This window comes from Urtica dioica, chromosome 11 (genome assembly GCF_054948205.1).
Source record: "Urtica dioica subsp. dioica isolate 48M chromosome 11, U.dioica_male_clone48M_v1_H2, whole genome shotgun sequence".
Classification (NCBI taxonomy): domain Eukaryota; kingdom Viridiplantae; phylum Streptophyta; class Magnoliopsida; order Rosales; family Urticaceae; genus Urtica; species Urtica dioica.
Window position 1 is genome coordinate 16,334,179 of NC_142766.1, and position 16,839 is coordinate 16,351,017.

General features: G+C 39.8%; 3 protein-coding genes and 1 pseudogene across 4 annotated transcripts; all 4 read right to left on the reverse strand.

The window, feature by feature from the left end:
• Positions 1–4,566: 4,566 nt before the first annotated feature.
• On the reverse strand, positions 4,567–8,225 carry LOC149381705 (potassium transporter 1-like; annotated as a pseudogene). The gene is made up of 7 exons (XR_016293830.1): positions 8,034–8,225; positions 7,731–7,950; positions 7,267–7,317; positions 6,574–6,910; positions 6,250–6,364; positions 5,627–5,806; positions 4,567–5,119 (listed from the first exon to the last, which is right to left on the reverse strand). The product of XR_016293830.1 is annotated as a potassium transporter 1-like (transcript).
• Positions 8,147–9,374, reverse strand: LOC149381706 (INCREASED PETAL GROWTH ANISOTROPY 1-like protein 1). The gene has a single exon (XM_089630326.1). It carries the CDS (start codon positions 8,848–8,850, stop codon positions 8,251–8,253), a length of 600 nt encoding a protein of 199 aa, XP_089486452.1. The 5' UTR covers positions 8,851–9,374; the 3' UTR covers positions 8,147–8,250.
• A 357-nt stretch (positions 9,375–9,731) lies between these two features.
• On the reverse strand, positions 9,732–10,304 carry LOC149381707 (agamous-like MADS-box protein AGL61). The gene has a single exon (XM_089601417.1). The coding sequence runs from the start codon at positions 10,302–10,304 to the stop codon at positions 9,732–9,734; it is 573 nt and encodes a 190-aa protein (XP_089457543.1).
• Positions 10,305–10,910: 606 nt separating this feature from the next.
• LOC149381708 (INCREASED PETAL GROWTH ANISOTROPY 1-like protein 1) lies at positions 10,911–13,013 on the reverse strand. Its single transcript, XM_089630325.1, has 4 exons — positions 12,106–13,013; positions 11,894–12,005; positions 11,683–11,808; positions 10,911–11,613 (listed from the first exon to the last, which is right to left on the reverse strand). Exons 1-4 carry the CDS (start codon positions 12,975–12,977, stop codon positions 11,533–11,535), a joined length of 1,191 nt encoding a protein of 396 aa, XP_089486451.1. The 5' UTR covers positions 12,978–13,013; the 3' UTR covers positions 10,911–11,532.
• Between the last annotated feature and the right edge of the window lie 3,826 nt (positions 13,014–16,839).

Here is a 16,839-nt window from a genome sequence, read left to right on the forward strand (position 1 = left end):
CAATGGCCGACCAAAGTTCAGTCGGCCAATGGCCGACCCAAGTTCATTCGGCCATTGGCCGGCCTAAACCTTCAGCCGGCCAATGGCCGACCAAAGTGCACCCGGCCATTGGCCGGCCCAAACCTTCATCCGGCCATTGGCCGACCCAAGTTCAGCCGGCCAATGGCCGACCCAAGTTCACCCGGCCATTGGCCGGCCCAAACCTTCAGCTGGCCAATGGCCGACTCAAGTTCAGCCGGCCAATGGCCGACCCAAGTTCACCCGGTGAGGACGCTCAGCTCCTCCGCCTTGTTGTTTATCCCGGCCTTTCGCTTCGAGAATGCCACTTGGCGTCTGTTATCGTCGCCGATCAATTTCATTTCAAGCTTCCGGCGACCGGCGCTCGTCCTCTTCTCCGTCTCCATGACTTGATGGTCGGTTCTTCGTTCTTGCATATATATATATATATATATATATATATATATATATATATATAGAGAGAGAGAGAGAGAGAGAGATAGAGAGAGAGAAAGAGAGAGAGAGAAAGGTGGCTAGGGCTTGAAATGAGGTTTTATCGCTTACTAATTTTGTGTATTTGGTTTGTAATAATGAAATGTGAGAGTTTAGGGCTTTAATATAGGAAATGTGTGTGCGCATCAATTAGTAATCGTAGGGTTGGGGTTGAATGTGGGTATTGACTGTAAAACTCGGAGGGAATTCGCCGAAAACTTTAAATTTAAACCCAACCCAATATGTTGAAAAAAAATTCGGAGGGATTCGCCGAAAACTTTAAATTTAAACCCTTTGGGTGCGACAACTGTCGCACCTAATAATATTATTAGGTGCGACAATGTCGCACCCAATATGTTGAAAAAAAACTCGGAGAGATTCGCTGAAAACTTTAAATTTTAAAACCATGTGGGTGCGACAACTGTCGCACCTAAAGGTTTTAGGTGCAACATTTGTCGCACCTAGAGGTATCAGGTGCGACAATTTCCTATTAGGTGCGACACTGTCGCACCGAATAACACTAAACATTAGCGAAATTTTTAGTCATCTGATGAGTATCCGGTGCGTCATGTCGCACCGAATATGGTCTTAGGTGCGACATTTAGGTGCGACATGTCGCACCTAATACCCTTCCGCACCAGAAATGTAAATTTGTAGTAGTGGTAGCATTTAGTGCTTTATATTAGTATTAATCTTTTAATGAAATCTACCACCTAAGAAATTTAAAAGAAAGCCCTTGCCAACTCATCAAGTAACTAGTTTTATTTATAAAATGAACTTTTATAATCTTAATAATATACTAAATGAAATTAAACAATCATAGATTTTTAGAATTTGTTTTAATGATACCTTTAAATTAATAAAATTCTTTTTTTAAATATTTAAACATATGATAAGTTGTTCAATTGTCTTTTTTTTTTACGGTGTTAAACTTCATAAAAAAATTAATATTTTATGAAATTGATTAAAATTAATGCTATAAATTAATAATTCAAAACTATTTTACTAAAATAAACTAGATCAGAAAAAAAAAAAAAAAAAAAAAAAAAGCCTCCACATCAATTTCAGTACAAGCTATTCATGTCACGCAAGGATCCACTTGGTGTCACAGTGAAAACTGACTAAACTTAGAAGTTAGTAATGAAATTATGAAAGTCTTCATTTTAGGCACCATTCTTTAAATGGATCCATTTTAGCCAGCTATATTGTACCTGAAACAATGCCCATAATTATAACACTTGAATTATCACTAACGAGACAGTTGCTTGGTTCACTTGAATCACTTCTTAATGCTGAAAAAGAAAAGAAAAAAAAATTCCACACCGCCTAATTAAGACACCTCCATTATTTAGGCCCCCCTAATCCCCTATAAATAAAAAAGATATGTGCTTTTTAGCCACAAACAATTTCACAGAATCCAAATTCAAAGGAAATGAAGGGACAATGACCTTCACGATTATTTTAGCCCTACACCAACCGTCCTTCAAAAGAGCTCATTGATGACCTATAAAATGGTTTGTTCTAATAACCATAGCTTTTTCCGAGACCTACCAAAACTATGAAGATCCATTAACTAGACAGTCGTCACTTTGGAAAGATAGTACGTCTTAAATGAGTTCATACAAACCAACAGCTGATGTGTACTTTCCTATACATATAAGATAAGTACGACTCAATTTAATAAATATCACACTATATGAGATATTATGGAAGCTGGTCATGATCGACTGGTCAATGACTCTGATCATGGTCGTGTCTCAGAATCCATTGTTGAAACTGCTGAACTGCAAATGAAATGAAATATCCCTCACACTTCTCCACACATTTTATCACATGTTCTTAGTTATGATAAATTGTCCCTTCCATACAGGTCTTTTATTCTTGCAGTCTATGTGGAATGTGAACCACAATATTATCACCAAGCTTCTAAACACTCTCATTGGCAGGATACCACAAGCTATGAGTGAAAACTTGGTCCATAATTGCTCTACAACATGACAAAAGATCCATTTGGTGCAGATGGATTTATAAAAATAAATTCCATGCTGATTGATCTTTGTCTAGAAGAAAAAGCACGTCTTGTGGTCAAGGTTACAATCAATGAGAAGGCTTTGATTATCTGGACACTTTCTCACCGGTTGAAAAACTAGTGACAGTGAAATTGCTATTATCTTTAGCTTCATCTTGCAATTGGCATCTAGAACAATTCGATGTCAATGATGCCTTTTTTAATGACGAACTAACTGAAGAAGTTTACATGGATTTTCCACTTGGTTATCATATTCAGGGGGAGCTTCCAAAAAGGCAAAGTAGTGTGTAAATTACACGAATCCATTTATGGATTAACACAGGCTTCTCGCCAATGGAATTTGAAATTCACACAGGCTTTGCTGAGCTATAGTTTCATTCAGTCAAAATCGGATTACTCGTTGTTCACCAAAGGGTTTGGAAGCAGTTTTATTGCCATTTTATTATATGTAGATGATATAATCTTGTCTGGTCCTGATATGAGTTTGCTTGCTAAAGTTGAGAAATTTCTGCATTCTAACTTTAAGTTGAAAGAACTTGGTCTTGTTAGGTATTTCCTAGGTCTTGAAATTCCAAGGTCAAAGGAAGGGATAGTAAGTTCACAAAGGCAATATGCTTTTCAACTGCTTCAACGATTTTAGATTTCTGGAGTCAAAGCCGATCAAGACTCCCATGGATACTCGAAATTCACTGTCTATTTATCGCAGACTAATTGGACGCTTGTTCTACCTCACCATTTCGCGACCAGATATCACTTTCAGTGTGCACAAGTTGAGCCAATTTGTGTCAACACCTCGTACTGAACATCTATAATCAGCTCATTATATTCTACGCTTCATCAAGAGCCATCCAGGTCGTGGTCTGTTCTATCGCTCCACTTCTTCAACACAATTGCGTTTCTCCGATGCGGATTGGGCAACGTGTGTGGATTCACGACGTTCAGTCACTGGCTTTTGTGTGACTCACTCATCTCTTGGAAGCCTAAGAAGCAAACCACGGTCTCGCGAAGCTCAGTGGAGGCAGAATATCGCTGCAAATTCTGAGTCATTATGGTTAAAACAGTTGCTAGTTGACTTCTCAGTCACGTATTCAATGCCAACAGTTTTATACTGTGACAACCAAGCTGGCTCAGTCAAACTCTTGCCAGTAAGAACATAGCATCATCTCGCAAATGTATTCATAAAGCTTCTCTTAGCTCCAGTCCTCACTTCTCTTTTGTCCAAGATGACTCTCAAACATTCATACGGTAACTTAGTTGCTAAGTTACCGTTGAGTATTGTTTAAACTCTGGCATTGTTATTTGTTTTAGCTTTTGACGTGGACAGTCCTTATCCTTTTACTTTATCGCTTTACAGATGTATAAATACTATTGGTTTTGACCTCAGCTGGGTTAACCAATCATTAATTCCATTTTTGAATTCATTCAATGTTTAAATTGGGAATTTCATCTTCTTCTTCTTCGCTCCTCTGATCTTGAGTTCTCAGTTCCGCAACAACAAAACATTATCCACTACACGGACACATTAAAATGAGAGTACCGACACCCAACTAGGAATCGGGATTGAGACTCGCGCCACCAAGAAATGTTATTTTTTGGGTCAAATGTGTGTATTTCTCTGAAGATAAAGTGTTTGGTCTAAGTAATAATGTTATTGATATATAAATACGCTTCAAATTAAGAAGAAAAGAAATTCCGGGGGGCTTGAAGCTCAACTCCGCTTTATGTGGCTTCGTGCCTCGATACCAGGTACTTGCGGTAAAACGGTTTAGGGTGTGCTGGTAACCGCGGTAACTCAAACCAAAAAAATTACAAGTTTAACCATAAGATAAGAGACATAGATGCATAATAAACCCATATATACATCCTCACCCACTAATATAAACACTGAAAAACTATAGGTGTCACGCTTTGTGAACAATCTAAATTCACACATCATTCAATCAAACTCTATTGAAAGACTCATCACACATAATAAACCATGCCAACTTGGAGCAAAGAGGTATGAGGCACGTTGAGAGCCACGTCGTTTCCTTTGCAGTTATTGCTGAGAATCGCGTACACCACGTCAATGGCTATCCTCTTCACAACCGACGACGATTTCTTCGACTTGGCGTAACAATGGCCGAGGATATACGCCACTCCGGTCTCCTTGCCTCTCAACACACTCTTCCTTACTATTATGATCATTACTATCATCAGCCTCGACGAAGCGCACGATCTCCTCGACGAGCCTGGCCTCGAAATCGACGCTGTCGCTGGGGAGGTCCTTGTAGTTGTACCCGTATCTGAGGACGCACCGGAACACGAGGGACCCACGCGGGCTATCCTCATCCCCGACACGTGGCACGTCGAACTGGTGCTTCTTGCGGGTCCCGTAGTGCCACGTGTACATGGCGGCCGTGAAGAGGAGCGAGAGGGTGACAGGGACGAAGCCGTCCTAGGGAATCTTGGTGGCGCAGGATGACACGTAGAGGAGCTCGATGGATCACCCGAAGAAGACGAGGAAGCTTAGTGAGAGGATTGGGTTCTTGTTCCACACTAGTGACATTACTAACGCCATTAGACATGTTGTTACCAACATCACGCTTGTTATTGCCAGCCCTTTCAAAAAAAAAAAAAAATTACTAACAATTTTGTGATTGTTTTATTTTATTTTATTCTGACCGTAGTCAAGCATATAAAGTTTGAATCAAATTATAATTCATTAAACAATCAATATATGTCAATTGTATTTAGTCGACGTTTAGTTAATAATTAAAATTTAGCTGATTCGATAACGTGAAAATTGATTAGATGATTAAAAATTAGCCAATTCATATGTGATCATTTGATTAATAATTGGAATAGGCTAATTTCAAATTACTGATTAAAGGTTGGCTAAAATATAATTTTAAACTATTTTTATTTTACCTTAAAATTTACAAATTAACCGTCTGAAATTTTTCTTACGCGATGGCACTCGAACTATTAATTTTGTATTGTTTTAGTAATTTTCCAAACATAATTACTTTTTGTAATGAAATTCAATACTTAAAATATATGAACTTGTAATTTGGGTGAAAAATGAGTAAGATTGGGAGAGTAACCATAAGCATGGCCAATCATGTTAGTGTCTGTGAGTCCAATTGTTGATCTCCGGAATGTAGACTTGGCCCAATATTTGGGTGGAAGTGTGGACTACTTTCACCCTCGGAAAGCAGTTCAGAGCGGAGCACTGTCTTACGATTGAGAATGTCGCCGCTTGGCTTCCCACCACTGCTGCCATTGTCGCCACGATGAACACCGGTCAAAATACCGCTTCTATAATAATTTCACTTCATTTAGTTGATAGTGTTTAGTCGATTAACTGCAAAAACTAAAACATTTTAGTCCATCGCATTTCAAGCTCGATTAATAAAATCGAAAAAATGAAATTACGAAATTTCTCAATCCCTAGGCATAAAATTATTTAAGGGGCATCTGCGGCCCTGATGAGTTTGAACTCACGACCTCACTTTTGAAATGGCGCGGAATCACCTCTAGACTAAGTTAGGAACCACCACAACCATCAGAATTCATCAGAAGGTCAAACAGATAATTAAACCAAATGGTTTTTCCCGGTTGAAGACTAACCGGTTACAATTTCTTTTTTCTCTCTAGTTAAGTGGTTTAACCTTTATTATTTTTTGGAGTCGAATGTTATTGTCAAGTGTTGAAAAAAAAAAAATTCAAACCAGAAGTTTCATGTTTACCTGGAATGGCCTTATAGAAGCTCCTCTGAATGTTGTCGCGGTGTTTGGAGAGAAACGCAGCCTAGCCCATATACGCCAGCATCAGAGCCGGGTACACCAAAACTGTGAAGGCTATCTGCATATCTCGTCATTTTTTTACTCATACTAAAAACTAAAAAATATCATAGTGAAAGAAAGTGACGACGTGGCTTTTTTCAATTGGAGAGACACCGAACGAGACAGAGAATAATATTCTCTTCAAGATTCCTTTTTTTTTCTATATCCTCTCTACATTTACAACTTATGATCAATAACTTGTTACTCAAGCTAAGTACTTAAACATACCTTGATTGAGAGAGGAGAGAAGTGCCCTAGATTGGCAAACATTGCTTTGACGCCGGTCATGGAGAGAACCACTCCGCTCAGCGACACCCATCCTTCGGTGCCGGTGGTGCGGAGGAACTTGAGCATGTAGAGAGAGAGAGAGAGAGAGAGAGAGAGAGAGAGAAAGAGCGGAATATCCGGCGATTCCATCGCCAAATGTTGTGCACTCCGATCCCGCTGATGCAACACAGCCACGCCATCACGACCGGAGCAAACACGAACGCCACTCTGTGGGTCCCGTGGTGCTGAAGACTGAACAGCGCCACCAGAATTTCGCACGATATTATTACCATGTAATCTGCAATAATTATGTTGTTATTTTTCGCAACTTTAATCCAGAGTTGGAGGCAGGTGGAGACCAAGGGGCATTTAGGAACTCAATTTTTACCTCTATTAACGAATATTTACAACGGTTAATGTCTTTTTAGTTTTGTTAATAAAATCTCTGGCTATTTACTTAAAATTTATCAAAGTTTGGCTGTATGACAAAATTTGAGTTTTCATATGATTATATATCTAGAGAGCCTTTTTATTTTTTGTTAATGAAATACTCTCCTGGGTTCGAATTCTGGCTCCACCACTGCTCAAATCGATGGCTTGTTTACATAGAAGAAGAAGAAGAAGAAGAAGAAGAAGAAGAAGAAGATGGCTCACTGTCATGGAGTTCTGTAATCTCAAGTTGGATGCCTGAGACCGCTGAAAGGACTGCAAAAAAAAAAAAAAAAGGAGCTTCATTCTTAAGTTGGAAATTATCATATGAGAATGTGCTGATTAATCTGTGGGTAACAATGTATATAGAAGAAGATGATGGGTCAAGGAGCGAGATAGATAAAGAAACTTAACAGAGTTGTTTACAAGGTCATGGATCACTCATCTGATTACTAATAGATCTTTAGATAATAAAATAAAAAATGGTACATGGTATCAGACTCACAAAGTTTAATGGAACACTATAAAAAAAATGATGGAATCCAGTTTTGGATAAGTGGACCCTTGAGATTTTATAAGATCACATGATACTTAACATGAGCAGAGTTTGCTCCTTCTATTTTCTTCAAAAGGTTTTGGTCATTTTTCCGGCTCATTAATAAATAAAAGGCAAATCCAGAGAAACATGCCTGAAATCGCAGGAGTCAGAACTCCGTCCCCGATGGTCATAGAAGCTCCGAGCAGAACGAAAACCAAGAGCGCTTCGCAAAGTTTTGGACTCTTCTCGAAGATCAGCTTAAGAGTCTGGCTATGCCACGTGTCCCTGGAGGAATTCCAAAAGTTTCTCGTCCAAGGCAACGCTCACTCTCTCGTGACGGCATAGAAGCGAGTACAACGCAAACACACAACCTGAAAATAACATTAAAATTAGTATCACTGATGATCACAAACAAAAGGTTATTAATTGGGTAGGGAAGGGTAATACTAAAGACCTTCGCCGTGATCGTCGGCAGAGATAACGATGAAGACGTATTTGAAGAGAGAGCGATGAGAGTGAAGGTCCAGAAGATGAAAGAGAAGACGCCGAAGATTTCGTCGTGGTCCTCGTGGAGGCTGAGTTTCCCTGAGAAGGTGGTCTTGAAGACGTACAGCGGAGATGTGCTGAGATCGCCGAGATCTTCTCGTGGGCCGAGCTCTCCACTTCCTTGATCAGCAAGTTAATGAGCTCCGCCCGAGTCTCCACCTCCGACTCACTGCCGAGATGTACGTCGACCGGTTCTCGATCTCCCCGATCATGTTCTTCATCAGAGCCACCGCCGGGCTTTTCCCCGCTTCCCCGGGCTTTGTCTCGGGACCCGCGTCGCGCCTCGTCAGCGACCGGTAGAGCTCCATGACCTCCGGGACCCGGTGGACCGTCCTCAGGCCCACCAGAGCCTTGGAAGGCATCGGCGGCGGCGGAGGAGCTCGGGGCGGGACAGGTGGCGGGGTCGGAGCCTTTTTCGTCGGACTACTCTCTTTCTTTTCGGCTTCTTGCTCCGATTGTTGTTGCGGTTGTTTCTCAGTCGTCGATAGGTTGAGAAGGATCGTTGGCTTTTCGATGCTGTGTTCGTTGGAGTTTTGCAGCTTCTTCCACGGCATTGATTTTCTCTCCTGGCTGTGGGCTCTGAGAGCCGTGGTCTGCGCTTTGAGACGATTCACCTCTTGTCTCAGCTCCTCGTTTTCTTTGGCCAACGAAGCGTTGGTCACGAGAGCGGATTCGAGTTGCCTTCTCAGAAGATTGGTCTCAAATTCGCCGTCTTCTCGCGGCATTTTTGTTTTGGAAGCAAGCAGAGAAGAAAACAAAGTCTTTAGAAAGTCTCGCTCTTTTTTTTTTGGCCTTATATATGAGCTTTTGCCTTCAAACTAAGGTATGTGTGAGAGAGAGATATTTAGAGAAAATGAGAAATGCCATCACTCACCATGTTGATAATGGCAACTAAACGAGTCTTATGCACAGTGGTTCAGACAAGGATGGTTTTGGCATTACAAAAGGTTGGAAAAAATAAATAAAGTAACTCTAAAACATGGATAGCAAAATGTGAGAGGACTTATTCAATTTGCTTTTATTAAAAATTTTATTCTTTTTCTTCCCCGTTTAGGTGTAAGCTTACTTGGGCTTGGTGGCATAGGAGCTTATTGGTATGTTCACGAAGCTATGTTAGCTTAATCACATTTGAAGTGTGTATGATATGTTTTAATTCTAGAAGCACAGGAGTTCCTAGTGTACCACGTGTTTTTAGATAGATAATTGGTGACAAATGTTGCATGAAATATGAGCATAGACTATGTACATGACCCTCATGGTGGTTTGATTGATTTTCATTGTGATATAGTGTATTACAAATTTACAATAACACATTCAATTTGTATCTCCTAAGCAATACTTTCATATGTTTTCAGAAAAAAAAAAGGTCATATTTTTATTTTTATTTTCAATAATAATTTAAAGTAATATCCTCGTTGCTACTGACTTTGTAGGACTCTCACTTTATTTTGGCTTTTATTTCCTTAGGACCCATGACTTTTATATAAGCTCATAATATAAATTCCCTACAACCATGGTCACCTTGGAGGGTGATAGCTTAACAACTTGGTCAACACTCTACCAAATAATATAAATTCCTACAACCATGGTAACCTTAGACGATGAATTAATTATAAATCACCGAAGACGGAGAAGAGCCCATGATCAAGCCATTAGCGTTCTCATCACCGTCAATCAACCCCTCAAACGTCTCTTCTTCTTCCGCCGCCGCCGCAGCCTTCTCGGCGACCATACGCCTCAGATCCTTCAGCGCCGCCAGAAACCCCTCCGCGTCCTCTGCCTCCGTCACCGGCCGGTCCCACCAGAACCCGCCGTCCTTTTCCCGCTTTCTCCGCTCCGCCGTCCGCTTCGCCAACTCCTCGAGCCGTCGCAGCTCCCTCACCGCGCCGCCGCAGTCGCTCTCCGCCGGCGCCGTCGGTCGCCGGAGAACAGGAACGACGCCGTTGCGTACGGCGGAGAGCACGGCTGGGCCCCCGGGAGTGGAGAACGTGTACGTCTTGCCGTACTTGGAGAAGACGATGACGACAACCTCTGATCCAGTGAGGACGCTCAGCTCCGCCGCCTTGTTGATTATCCCGGCCTTTCGCTTCGAGAATGCCACGTGGCGTCTGTTATCGTCGCCGATCACTTTCATTTCCAGCTTCCGGCGACCGGCGCTCGTCCTCTTCTCCGTCTCCATGGCGGTTCTTCGTTCTTGCATAGAGAGAGAAAGGTGGCTAGGGCTTGAAATAGAACTCTGTGTTGCTCGAAGATGAGAATGACGGTCTGTTTGTGGCGGATTGGGGTTTGAGAACCTCGTTTCGCACTTATAAAGCGAACCCTAGTTTGAGAGTCGGGCCGGGTCAAGTTATTAGTGATTTAAGACTCCGATTTTATAGTGGCCCATAACAAGTCTCTTTGGTTTATGACCTCGGGTTGTCGCGATAAAACCTCCAGATTTGACGGCCTTTGCTTCACCATGAGAGCCAAGGTAAAGTCTCGATTCAAATACAGATAGTGTACGTAAATCTGATATTTTACATTTCGATTCGTATGATAAAAAGTGTTCGATTTGCAAGAAATTCGTTAGTGACAGATTTCGATTTCGTGTTTTTATTTTATTTTATTGATCAGTGGAAGAAGAAGCGTATGAGGAGATTGAAGAGGAAGCGCCGAAAGATGAGACAGAGATCTAAGTGAGGAAGTTGTGTCCTCCGTCTTCGTTTCTTCGGAGTTCTCTGGCTTGGCGTTTGATCGGTTTTAATTTTCATTTTTGGATTTCGTTTTTCAAGTGCTTTGTTAGGGTTTGTGTCGAATCATCGAGTGCTCGTACAGCTTTGGTGTATTTGGTACATTTTTCTAGCTGTTAAAGTTCGAATTCTAGTTTTGTCAGACTCAAGTTTTTAATGAATTATTTAGATTTTGCTGATGCTGATATATTGACTACTGAGCCTTTAGTTATCTGATATATGTCTAATATAAATTGATGTAATATCTTTGCATAGCTTAAGAAGAAATTCAGTTTTGATAATCAGAACGAAAATAAAAATATCTCACTGAGTTTCTCATTTTTTTTTTCACAACCAAAAAACAGAAGAATACAGGTTGGATTACTTGTGATAGTAACTCATCTTACAAGATGATGATTTTACATTGCTAGAATGAACAGAGTGTGTGTAATAGGACCAAGTGAAAAGCATAAATATTCGTCAATTTCTCGTACTAAAAAACAGAAGAAGAAATGGGTATTTTTTTGTTGCACAACCTGAGGACTTTTGAAACTCTCTTCAACTCAAACGATGTATAAGATTCTAAGGATTCATTTTCTGTTTTGATATTCTCAGAAATAATATTGTACATATGCGCTGGCTAATTTAATACTAAGTTCACATTGCATCATCTAATCACATGTGCTCTTGTTAATAATGCTACTTTGTTGCATATCCAAGTCCTACTCTCTTCAGTTCTTGAAACGCTTGTGTTGTTTGAACATCAAACCCACCTGCAAACTGGACATTCAGTCTCGAGTTTAGTTTTAGTTTTATAATGCATCAGGCTGAGAGAATATTCAGTTTTACCTGGTGAACCCGATGAGCAAATCGAACCCCTTGAAGCAGGAGATTATCTTCTTCCCTTGTCGATTTCAATTCTCTAGTTACCCTTTTCATGTACTCTCTTGCCAGCCTCAGCGAGCTCAGTTTCATCTGCAACAAAACAAAACACAGTTCATATACCTCACTATAAATTTTGTTGCTAATTGGTTGGTTCTTAGTTTCATAATCTACAAACCTCGCCGATCAGACCCGAGTCTGTCATCCAATCCCACGGAATCTTGAAATCCCGGTACCTCTTGCTCGTCCCTTCCCGCGTCCTCTCCACGTTGCTCACGCTCCTCTCCAACCTGTTAACGACCCCGAAATCCCGTCTTTGTTAAATTCGAATGAAACGGCTTTGATTCCCTTTTCGAATCCGACGAAAAAAGAGAGAGTGTACATGCTCGCCTGTCTTGCAAGTCTTGGACCCGCCTGGCGGCCTGGGCGAGGCTCTCCCTCGGGTTGTCCTCGAAGGACGAGACCTCGCAGTTGAGGCTCGCGAGGTCTCTGTAGCAGAACGCGGCCTCCCGGAGCGTGTCGGCCTTCCTCTCCGGCCACCGCGGGAAGTGGCGGAGCACCGCCCGCTCGTCCACCAGCCCCGAGAGCTGCTTGTCCACCCACCCCACGAACGCCTCCACCTCCGAGATCTTCTCGTGGGCCGAGCTCTCCACTTCCTTGATCAGCAAGTTAATGAGCTCCGCCTGAGTCTCCACCTCCGACCTCACCGCCGAGATGTACGTCGACCGGTTCTCGATCTCCCCGATCATGTTCTTCGTCAGAGCCACCGCCGGGCTTTTCCCCGCTTCCCCGGGCTTCGTCTCGGGACCCGCGTCGCGCCTCGTCAGCGACCGGTAGAGCTCCATGACCTCCGGGACCCGGTGGACCGTCCTCGGGCCCACCAGAGCCTTGGAAGGCATCGGCGGCGGCGGAGGAGCTCGGGGCGGGACAGGTGGCGGGGTCGGAGCCTTTTTCGTCAGACTACTCTCTTTCTTTTCGGCTTCTTGCTCCGATTGTTGTAGCGGATGTTTCTCAGTCGTCGATAGGTTGAGAAGGATCGTTGGCTTTTCAATGCTGTGTTCGTTGGAGTTTTGCAGCTTCTTCCACAGCATTGATTTTCTCTCCTGGCTGTGGGCTCTGAGAGCCGTGGTCTGCGCTTTGAGACGATTCACCTCTTGTCTCAGCTCCTCGTTTTCTTTGGCCAACGAAGCATTGGTCACGAGAGCGGATTCGAGTTGCCTTCTCAGAAGATTGGTCTCAAATTCGCCGTCTTCTCGCGGCATTTTTGTTTTGGAAGCAAGCAGAGAAGAAAACAAAGTCACTTTAGAAAGTCTTGCTCTCTTTTTTTTGGCCTTATATATATGAGCTTTTGCCTTCAAACTAAGGTATGTATGAGAGAGAGATTTAGAGAAAATGAGAAATGCCATCACTCACCATGTTGATAATGGCAACTATACGAGTCTTATGCACAGTGGTTCAGACAAGGATGGTTTTGGCATTTCAAAAGGTTGGAAAAAATAAATAATGTAACTCTAAAACATGTATACCAAAATGTGAGAGGACTTAATCAATTTGCCTTTATTTATTTATTTTTCATTTTCTTCCTAGTTTAGGTGTAAGCTTACTTGGGCTTGCTGGCATAGGAGCTTGTTGGTATGTTCACGAAGCTATGTTAGGTGTCACATTTAATTCTTTTTATCTATAATTCTTTTGGTCAAATTTACCAATATATATCAGAGAGGGAATCGGAATGTGACTGATTGCAAACTAACAACTGCCCTGACCTCTGCTTTAAAGTTTAAACATTATTACGTCTTTACTCTATTGGTTTTGTTTCATTCTATTTGCCAATGCTTTTTTTTCTTTTCTTTTTTTCTTCCTTCTTAAATTGGAGTTTGCAATTCTTTGCTTGTGAAGCGAATGTGAAAAGGAGAAAAAGGCGAGGCTACGTAAACACTACTTGTGAATATCTGCTGACAAGGGTAAATTAAAGTAAAAGTAAAAGAGCTTTGACATTTCACATCCCACCACACTGATAATTAGTTCTTAATCACATTTGAAGTGTGTATGATATGTTCTAATTCTAGAAGCACAGGAGTTTCCTAGTGTACCACGTGTTTTTAGATACATAATTGGTGACAAATGTTGCATGAAATATGAGCACATGACCTCATGGTGGTTTGATTGATTTTCATGGTGATATAGTGTATAACAAATAACACATTCAATTTGTATCTCCTAAGCAATACTTTCATATGTTTTCAGAAAAAAAAGGGTCATGTTTTTATTTTTATTTTCAATAATAATTTAAAGTAATATTCTCGATGCTACTGATTTTGTAGGTCTCTCACTTTATTTTGGCTTTTATTTCCTTAGGACCCATGACTTTTATATAAGCTCATAATATAAATTCCCTACAACCATGGTAACCTTAGAGGGTGATAGCTTAACAACTTGGTCAACACTCTACCAAATGATTTTTTTATTTGTTATTATTTGCGGTTTTTTGCAATTAGAGACTTGCCATCAGAAACAAGTATACGTGACCTTTTTTTTTTTTTTTTTTTTTCTTTTGTTATGCAAAGCACTGTAATTACAGGAACAATGTATTGTAAAAATAATACGTAATATTTTTTGTTTTTGTTTTTGTTTTTGTTTTTTGTTTTTTTTCCTCCAATGTGCCCCAGAGAGTAGGGAATCAATGAAAGCCATCCCATAATCATTAAAGAGGATCATGAATGTTGGTCTGTTTACTTCTAATAATGCCATGCTTCTCTTAATACATATGGCTCTCACTCTCTGATGCCTTTTTAAGCAAAGTAATGCTTACATTCTAATTTTACACACTATCTCGTGGCTCAGTGCTATTAACGTCAACTAATACATTCCAACCAGGATTACTAAACTTATATATACATTCCTTCGCCTTAACAAAAAAATCGATTTAAATTAAATTTAACATTGATTCTCTTAATTTTTAGTTTTTCTTGGTTAAAACGATTAGAAATACGTTAATCCTATTTAAACCAGTTCAAAGTAACATTTCAATTATTTTAACCAGTTTAAAATCAGATTAGTAATGATATCAAATGAAAACTGCTAAAATGCTTACTATTACGCACAGGCCATCGCAATAACAATGACTTAAAAGCTAAAACAAATCTTAAGATTCAAAAATCAAAATAGTGGTTCTTGTAAAAACTAATATTAAGTTAACTTATAAACAAGCTAGTGATTTTTTAGTCACGAACTATTATGTGAGTGATATTTTGATCTTCTTGAACTAATTTTGGTTAGCGACTGATCCTCGAATTATTAATTTTGTAGCATTTAGTGCTTTATATTAGTATTTATCTTTTAATGAAATCTACCACCTAAGAAATTTAAAAGAAAACCCTTGCCAACTTATCAAGTAACTAGTTTTATTTATAAAATGAACTTTTATAATCTTAATAATATACTAAATGAAATTAAACAATCATAGATTTTTAGAATTTGTTTTAATGATACCTTTAAATTATAAAATTCTTATTTTAAATATTAAACATATTATAAGTTGTTCAATTGTCTTTTTTTACAGTGTTAAACTTCATAAAAAAATTAATGCTATAAATTAATAATTCAAAACTATTTTACTAAAATAAACTAGATCAGAAAAAAAAAGCCTCCACATCAATTTCAGTACAAGCTATTCATGTCACGCAAGGATCCACTTGGTGTCACAGTGAAAACTGACTAAACTTAGAAGTTAGTAATGAAATTATGAAAGTCTTCATTTTAGGCACCATTCTTTAAATGGATCCATTTTAGCCAGCTATATTGTACCTGAAACAATGCCCATAATTATAACACTTGAATTATCACTAACGAGACAGTTGCTTGGTTCACTTGAATCACTTCTTAATGCTGAAAAAGAAAAGAAAAAAAAATTCCACACCGCCTAATTAAGACACCTCCATTATTTAGGCCCCCCTAATCCCCTATAAATAAAAAAGATATGTGCTTTTTAGCCACAAACAATTTCACAGAATCCAAATTCAAAGGAAATGAAGGGACAATGACCTTCACGATTATTTTAGCCCTACACCAACCGTCCTTCAAAAGAGCTCATTGATGACCTATAAAATGGTTTGTTCTAATAACCATAGCTTTTTCCGAGACCTACCAAAACTATGAAGATCCATTAACTAGACAGTCGTCACTTTGGAAAGATAGTACGTCTTAAATGAGTTCATACAAACCAACAGCTGATGTGTACTTTCCTATACATATAAGATAAGTACGACTCAATTTAATAAATATCACACTATATGAGATATTATGGACGCTGGTCATGATCGACTGGTCAATGACTCTGATCATGGTCGTGTCTCAGAATCCATTGTTGAAACTGCTGAACTGCAAATGAAATGAAATATCCCTCACACTTCTCCACACATTTTATCACATGTTCTTAGTTATGATAAATTGTCCCTTCCATACAGGTCTCTTATTCTTGCAGTTTATGCGGAATGTGAACCACAATATTATCACCAAGCTTCTAAACACTCTCATTGGCATGATACAATGCAAGAGGAGTCACAAGCTATGAGTGATGATACAATTTGGTCCATAATTGCTCTACTACATGACAAAAGATCCATTGGGTGCAGGATGGATTTATAAAAATAAATTCCATGCTGATTGATCTTTGTCTAGAAGAAAAAGCACGTCTTGTGGTCAAGGTCACAATCAATGAGAAGGCTTTGATTATCTGGACACTTTCTCACCGGTTGAAAAACTAGTGACACTGAAATTGCTATTATCTTTAGCTTCATCTTGCAATTGGTATCTAGAACAATTCGATGTCAATAATGCCTTTTTAATGACGAAGAAGTTTACATGGATTTACCACTTGGTTATCATATTCAGGGGGAGCTTCCAAAAAGGCAAAGTTGTGTGTAAATTACACAAATCCATTTATGGATTAAAACAGGCTTCTCGCCACTGGAATTTGAAATCCACACAGGTTTTGCTGAGCTATGGTTTTATTCAGTCAAAATCGGATTACTCCTTGTTCACCAAAGGGTTTGGAAGCAGTTTTATTGCCATTTTATTATATGTAGATGATATAATCTTGTCTGGTCCTGATATGAGTTTGCTTGC

Excerpts from the sequence above, each read along its gene's own strand:
- LOC149381707 (XM_089601417.1), bottom strand. The coding sequence starts at position 10,304 with ATGGAGACGGAGAAGAGGACGAGCGCCGGTCGCCGGAAGCTGGAAATG.
- LOC149381706 (XM_089630326.1), bottom strand. The coding sequence starts at position 8,850 with ATGCCGCGAGAAGACGGCGAATTTGAGACCAATCTTCTGAGAAGGCAA.
- LOC149381708 (XM_089630325.1), bottom strand. The coding sequence starts at position 12,977 with ATGCCGCGAGAAGACGGCGAATTTGAGACCAATCTTCTGAGAAGGCAA. Across the intron at positions 11,809-11,893 it reads ACTCGGGTCTGATCGGCGAG|ATGAAACTGAGCTCGCTGAG; the intron begins GTTTGTAGATTA and ends GTTTTGTTGCAG. Across the intron at positions 11,614-11,682 it reads TTGCTCATCGGGTTCACCAG|TTTGCAGGTGGGTTTGATGT; the intron begins GTAAAACTGAAT and ends CTGAATGTCCAG.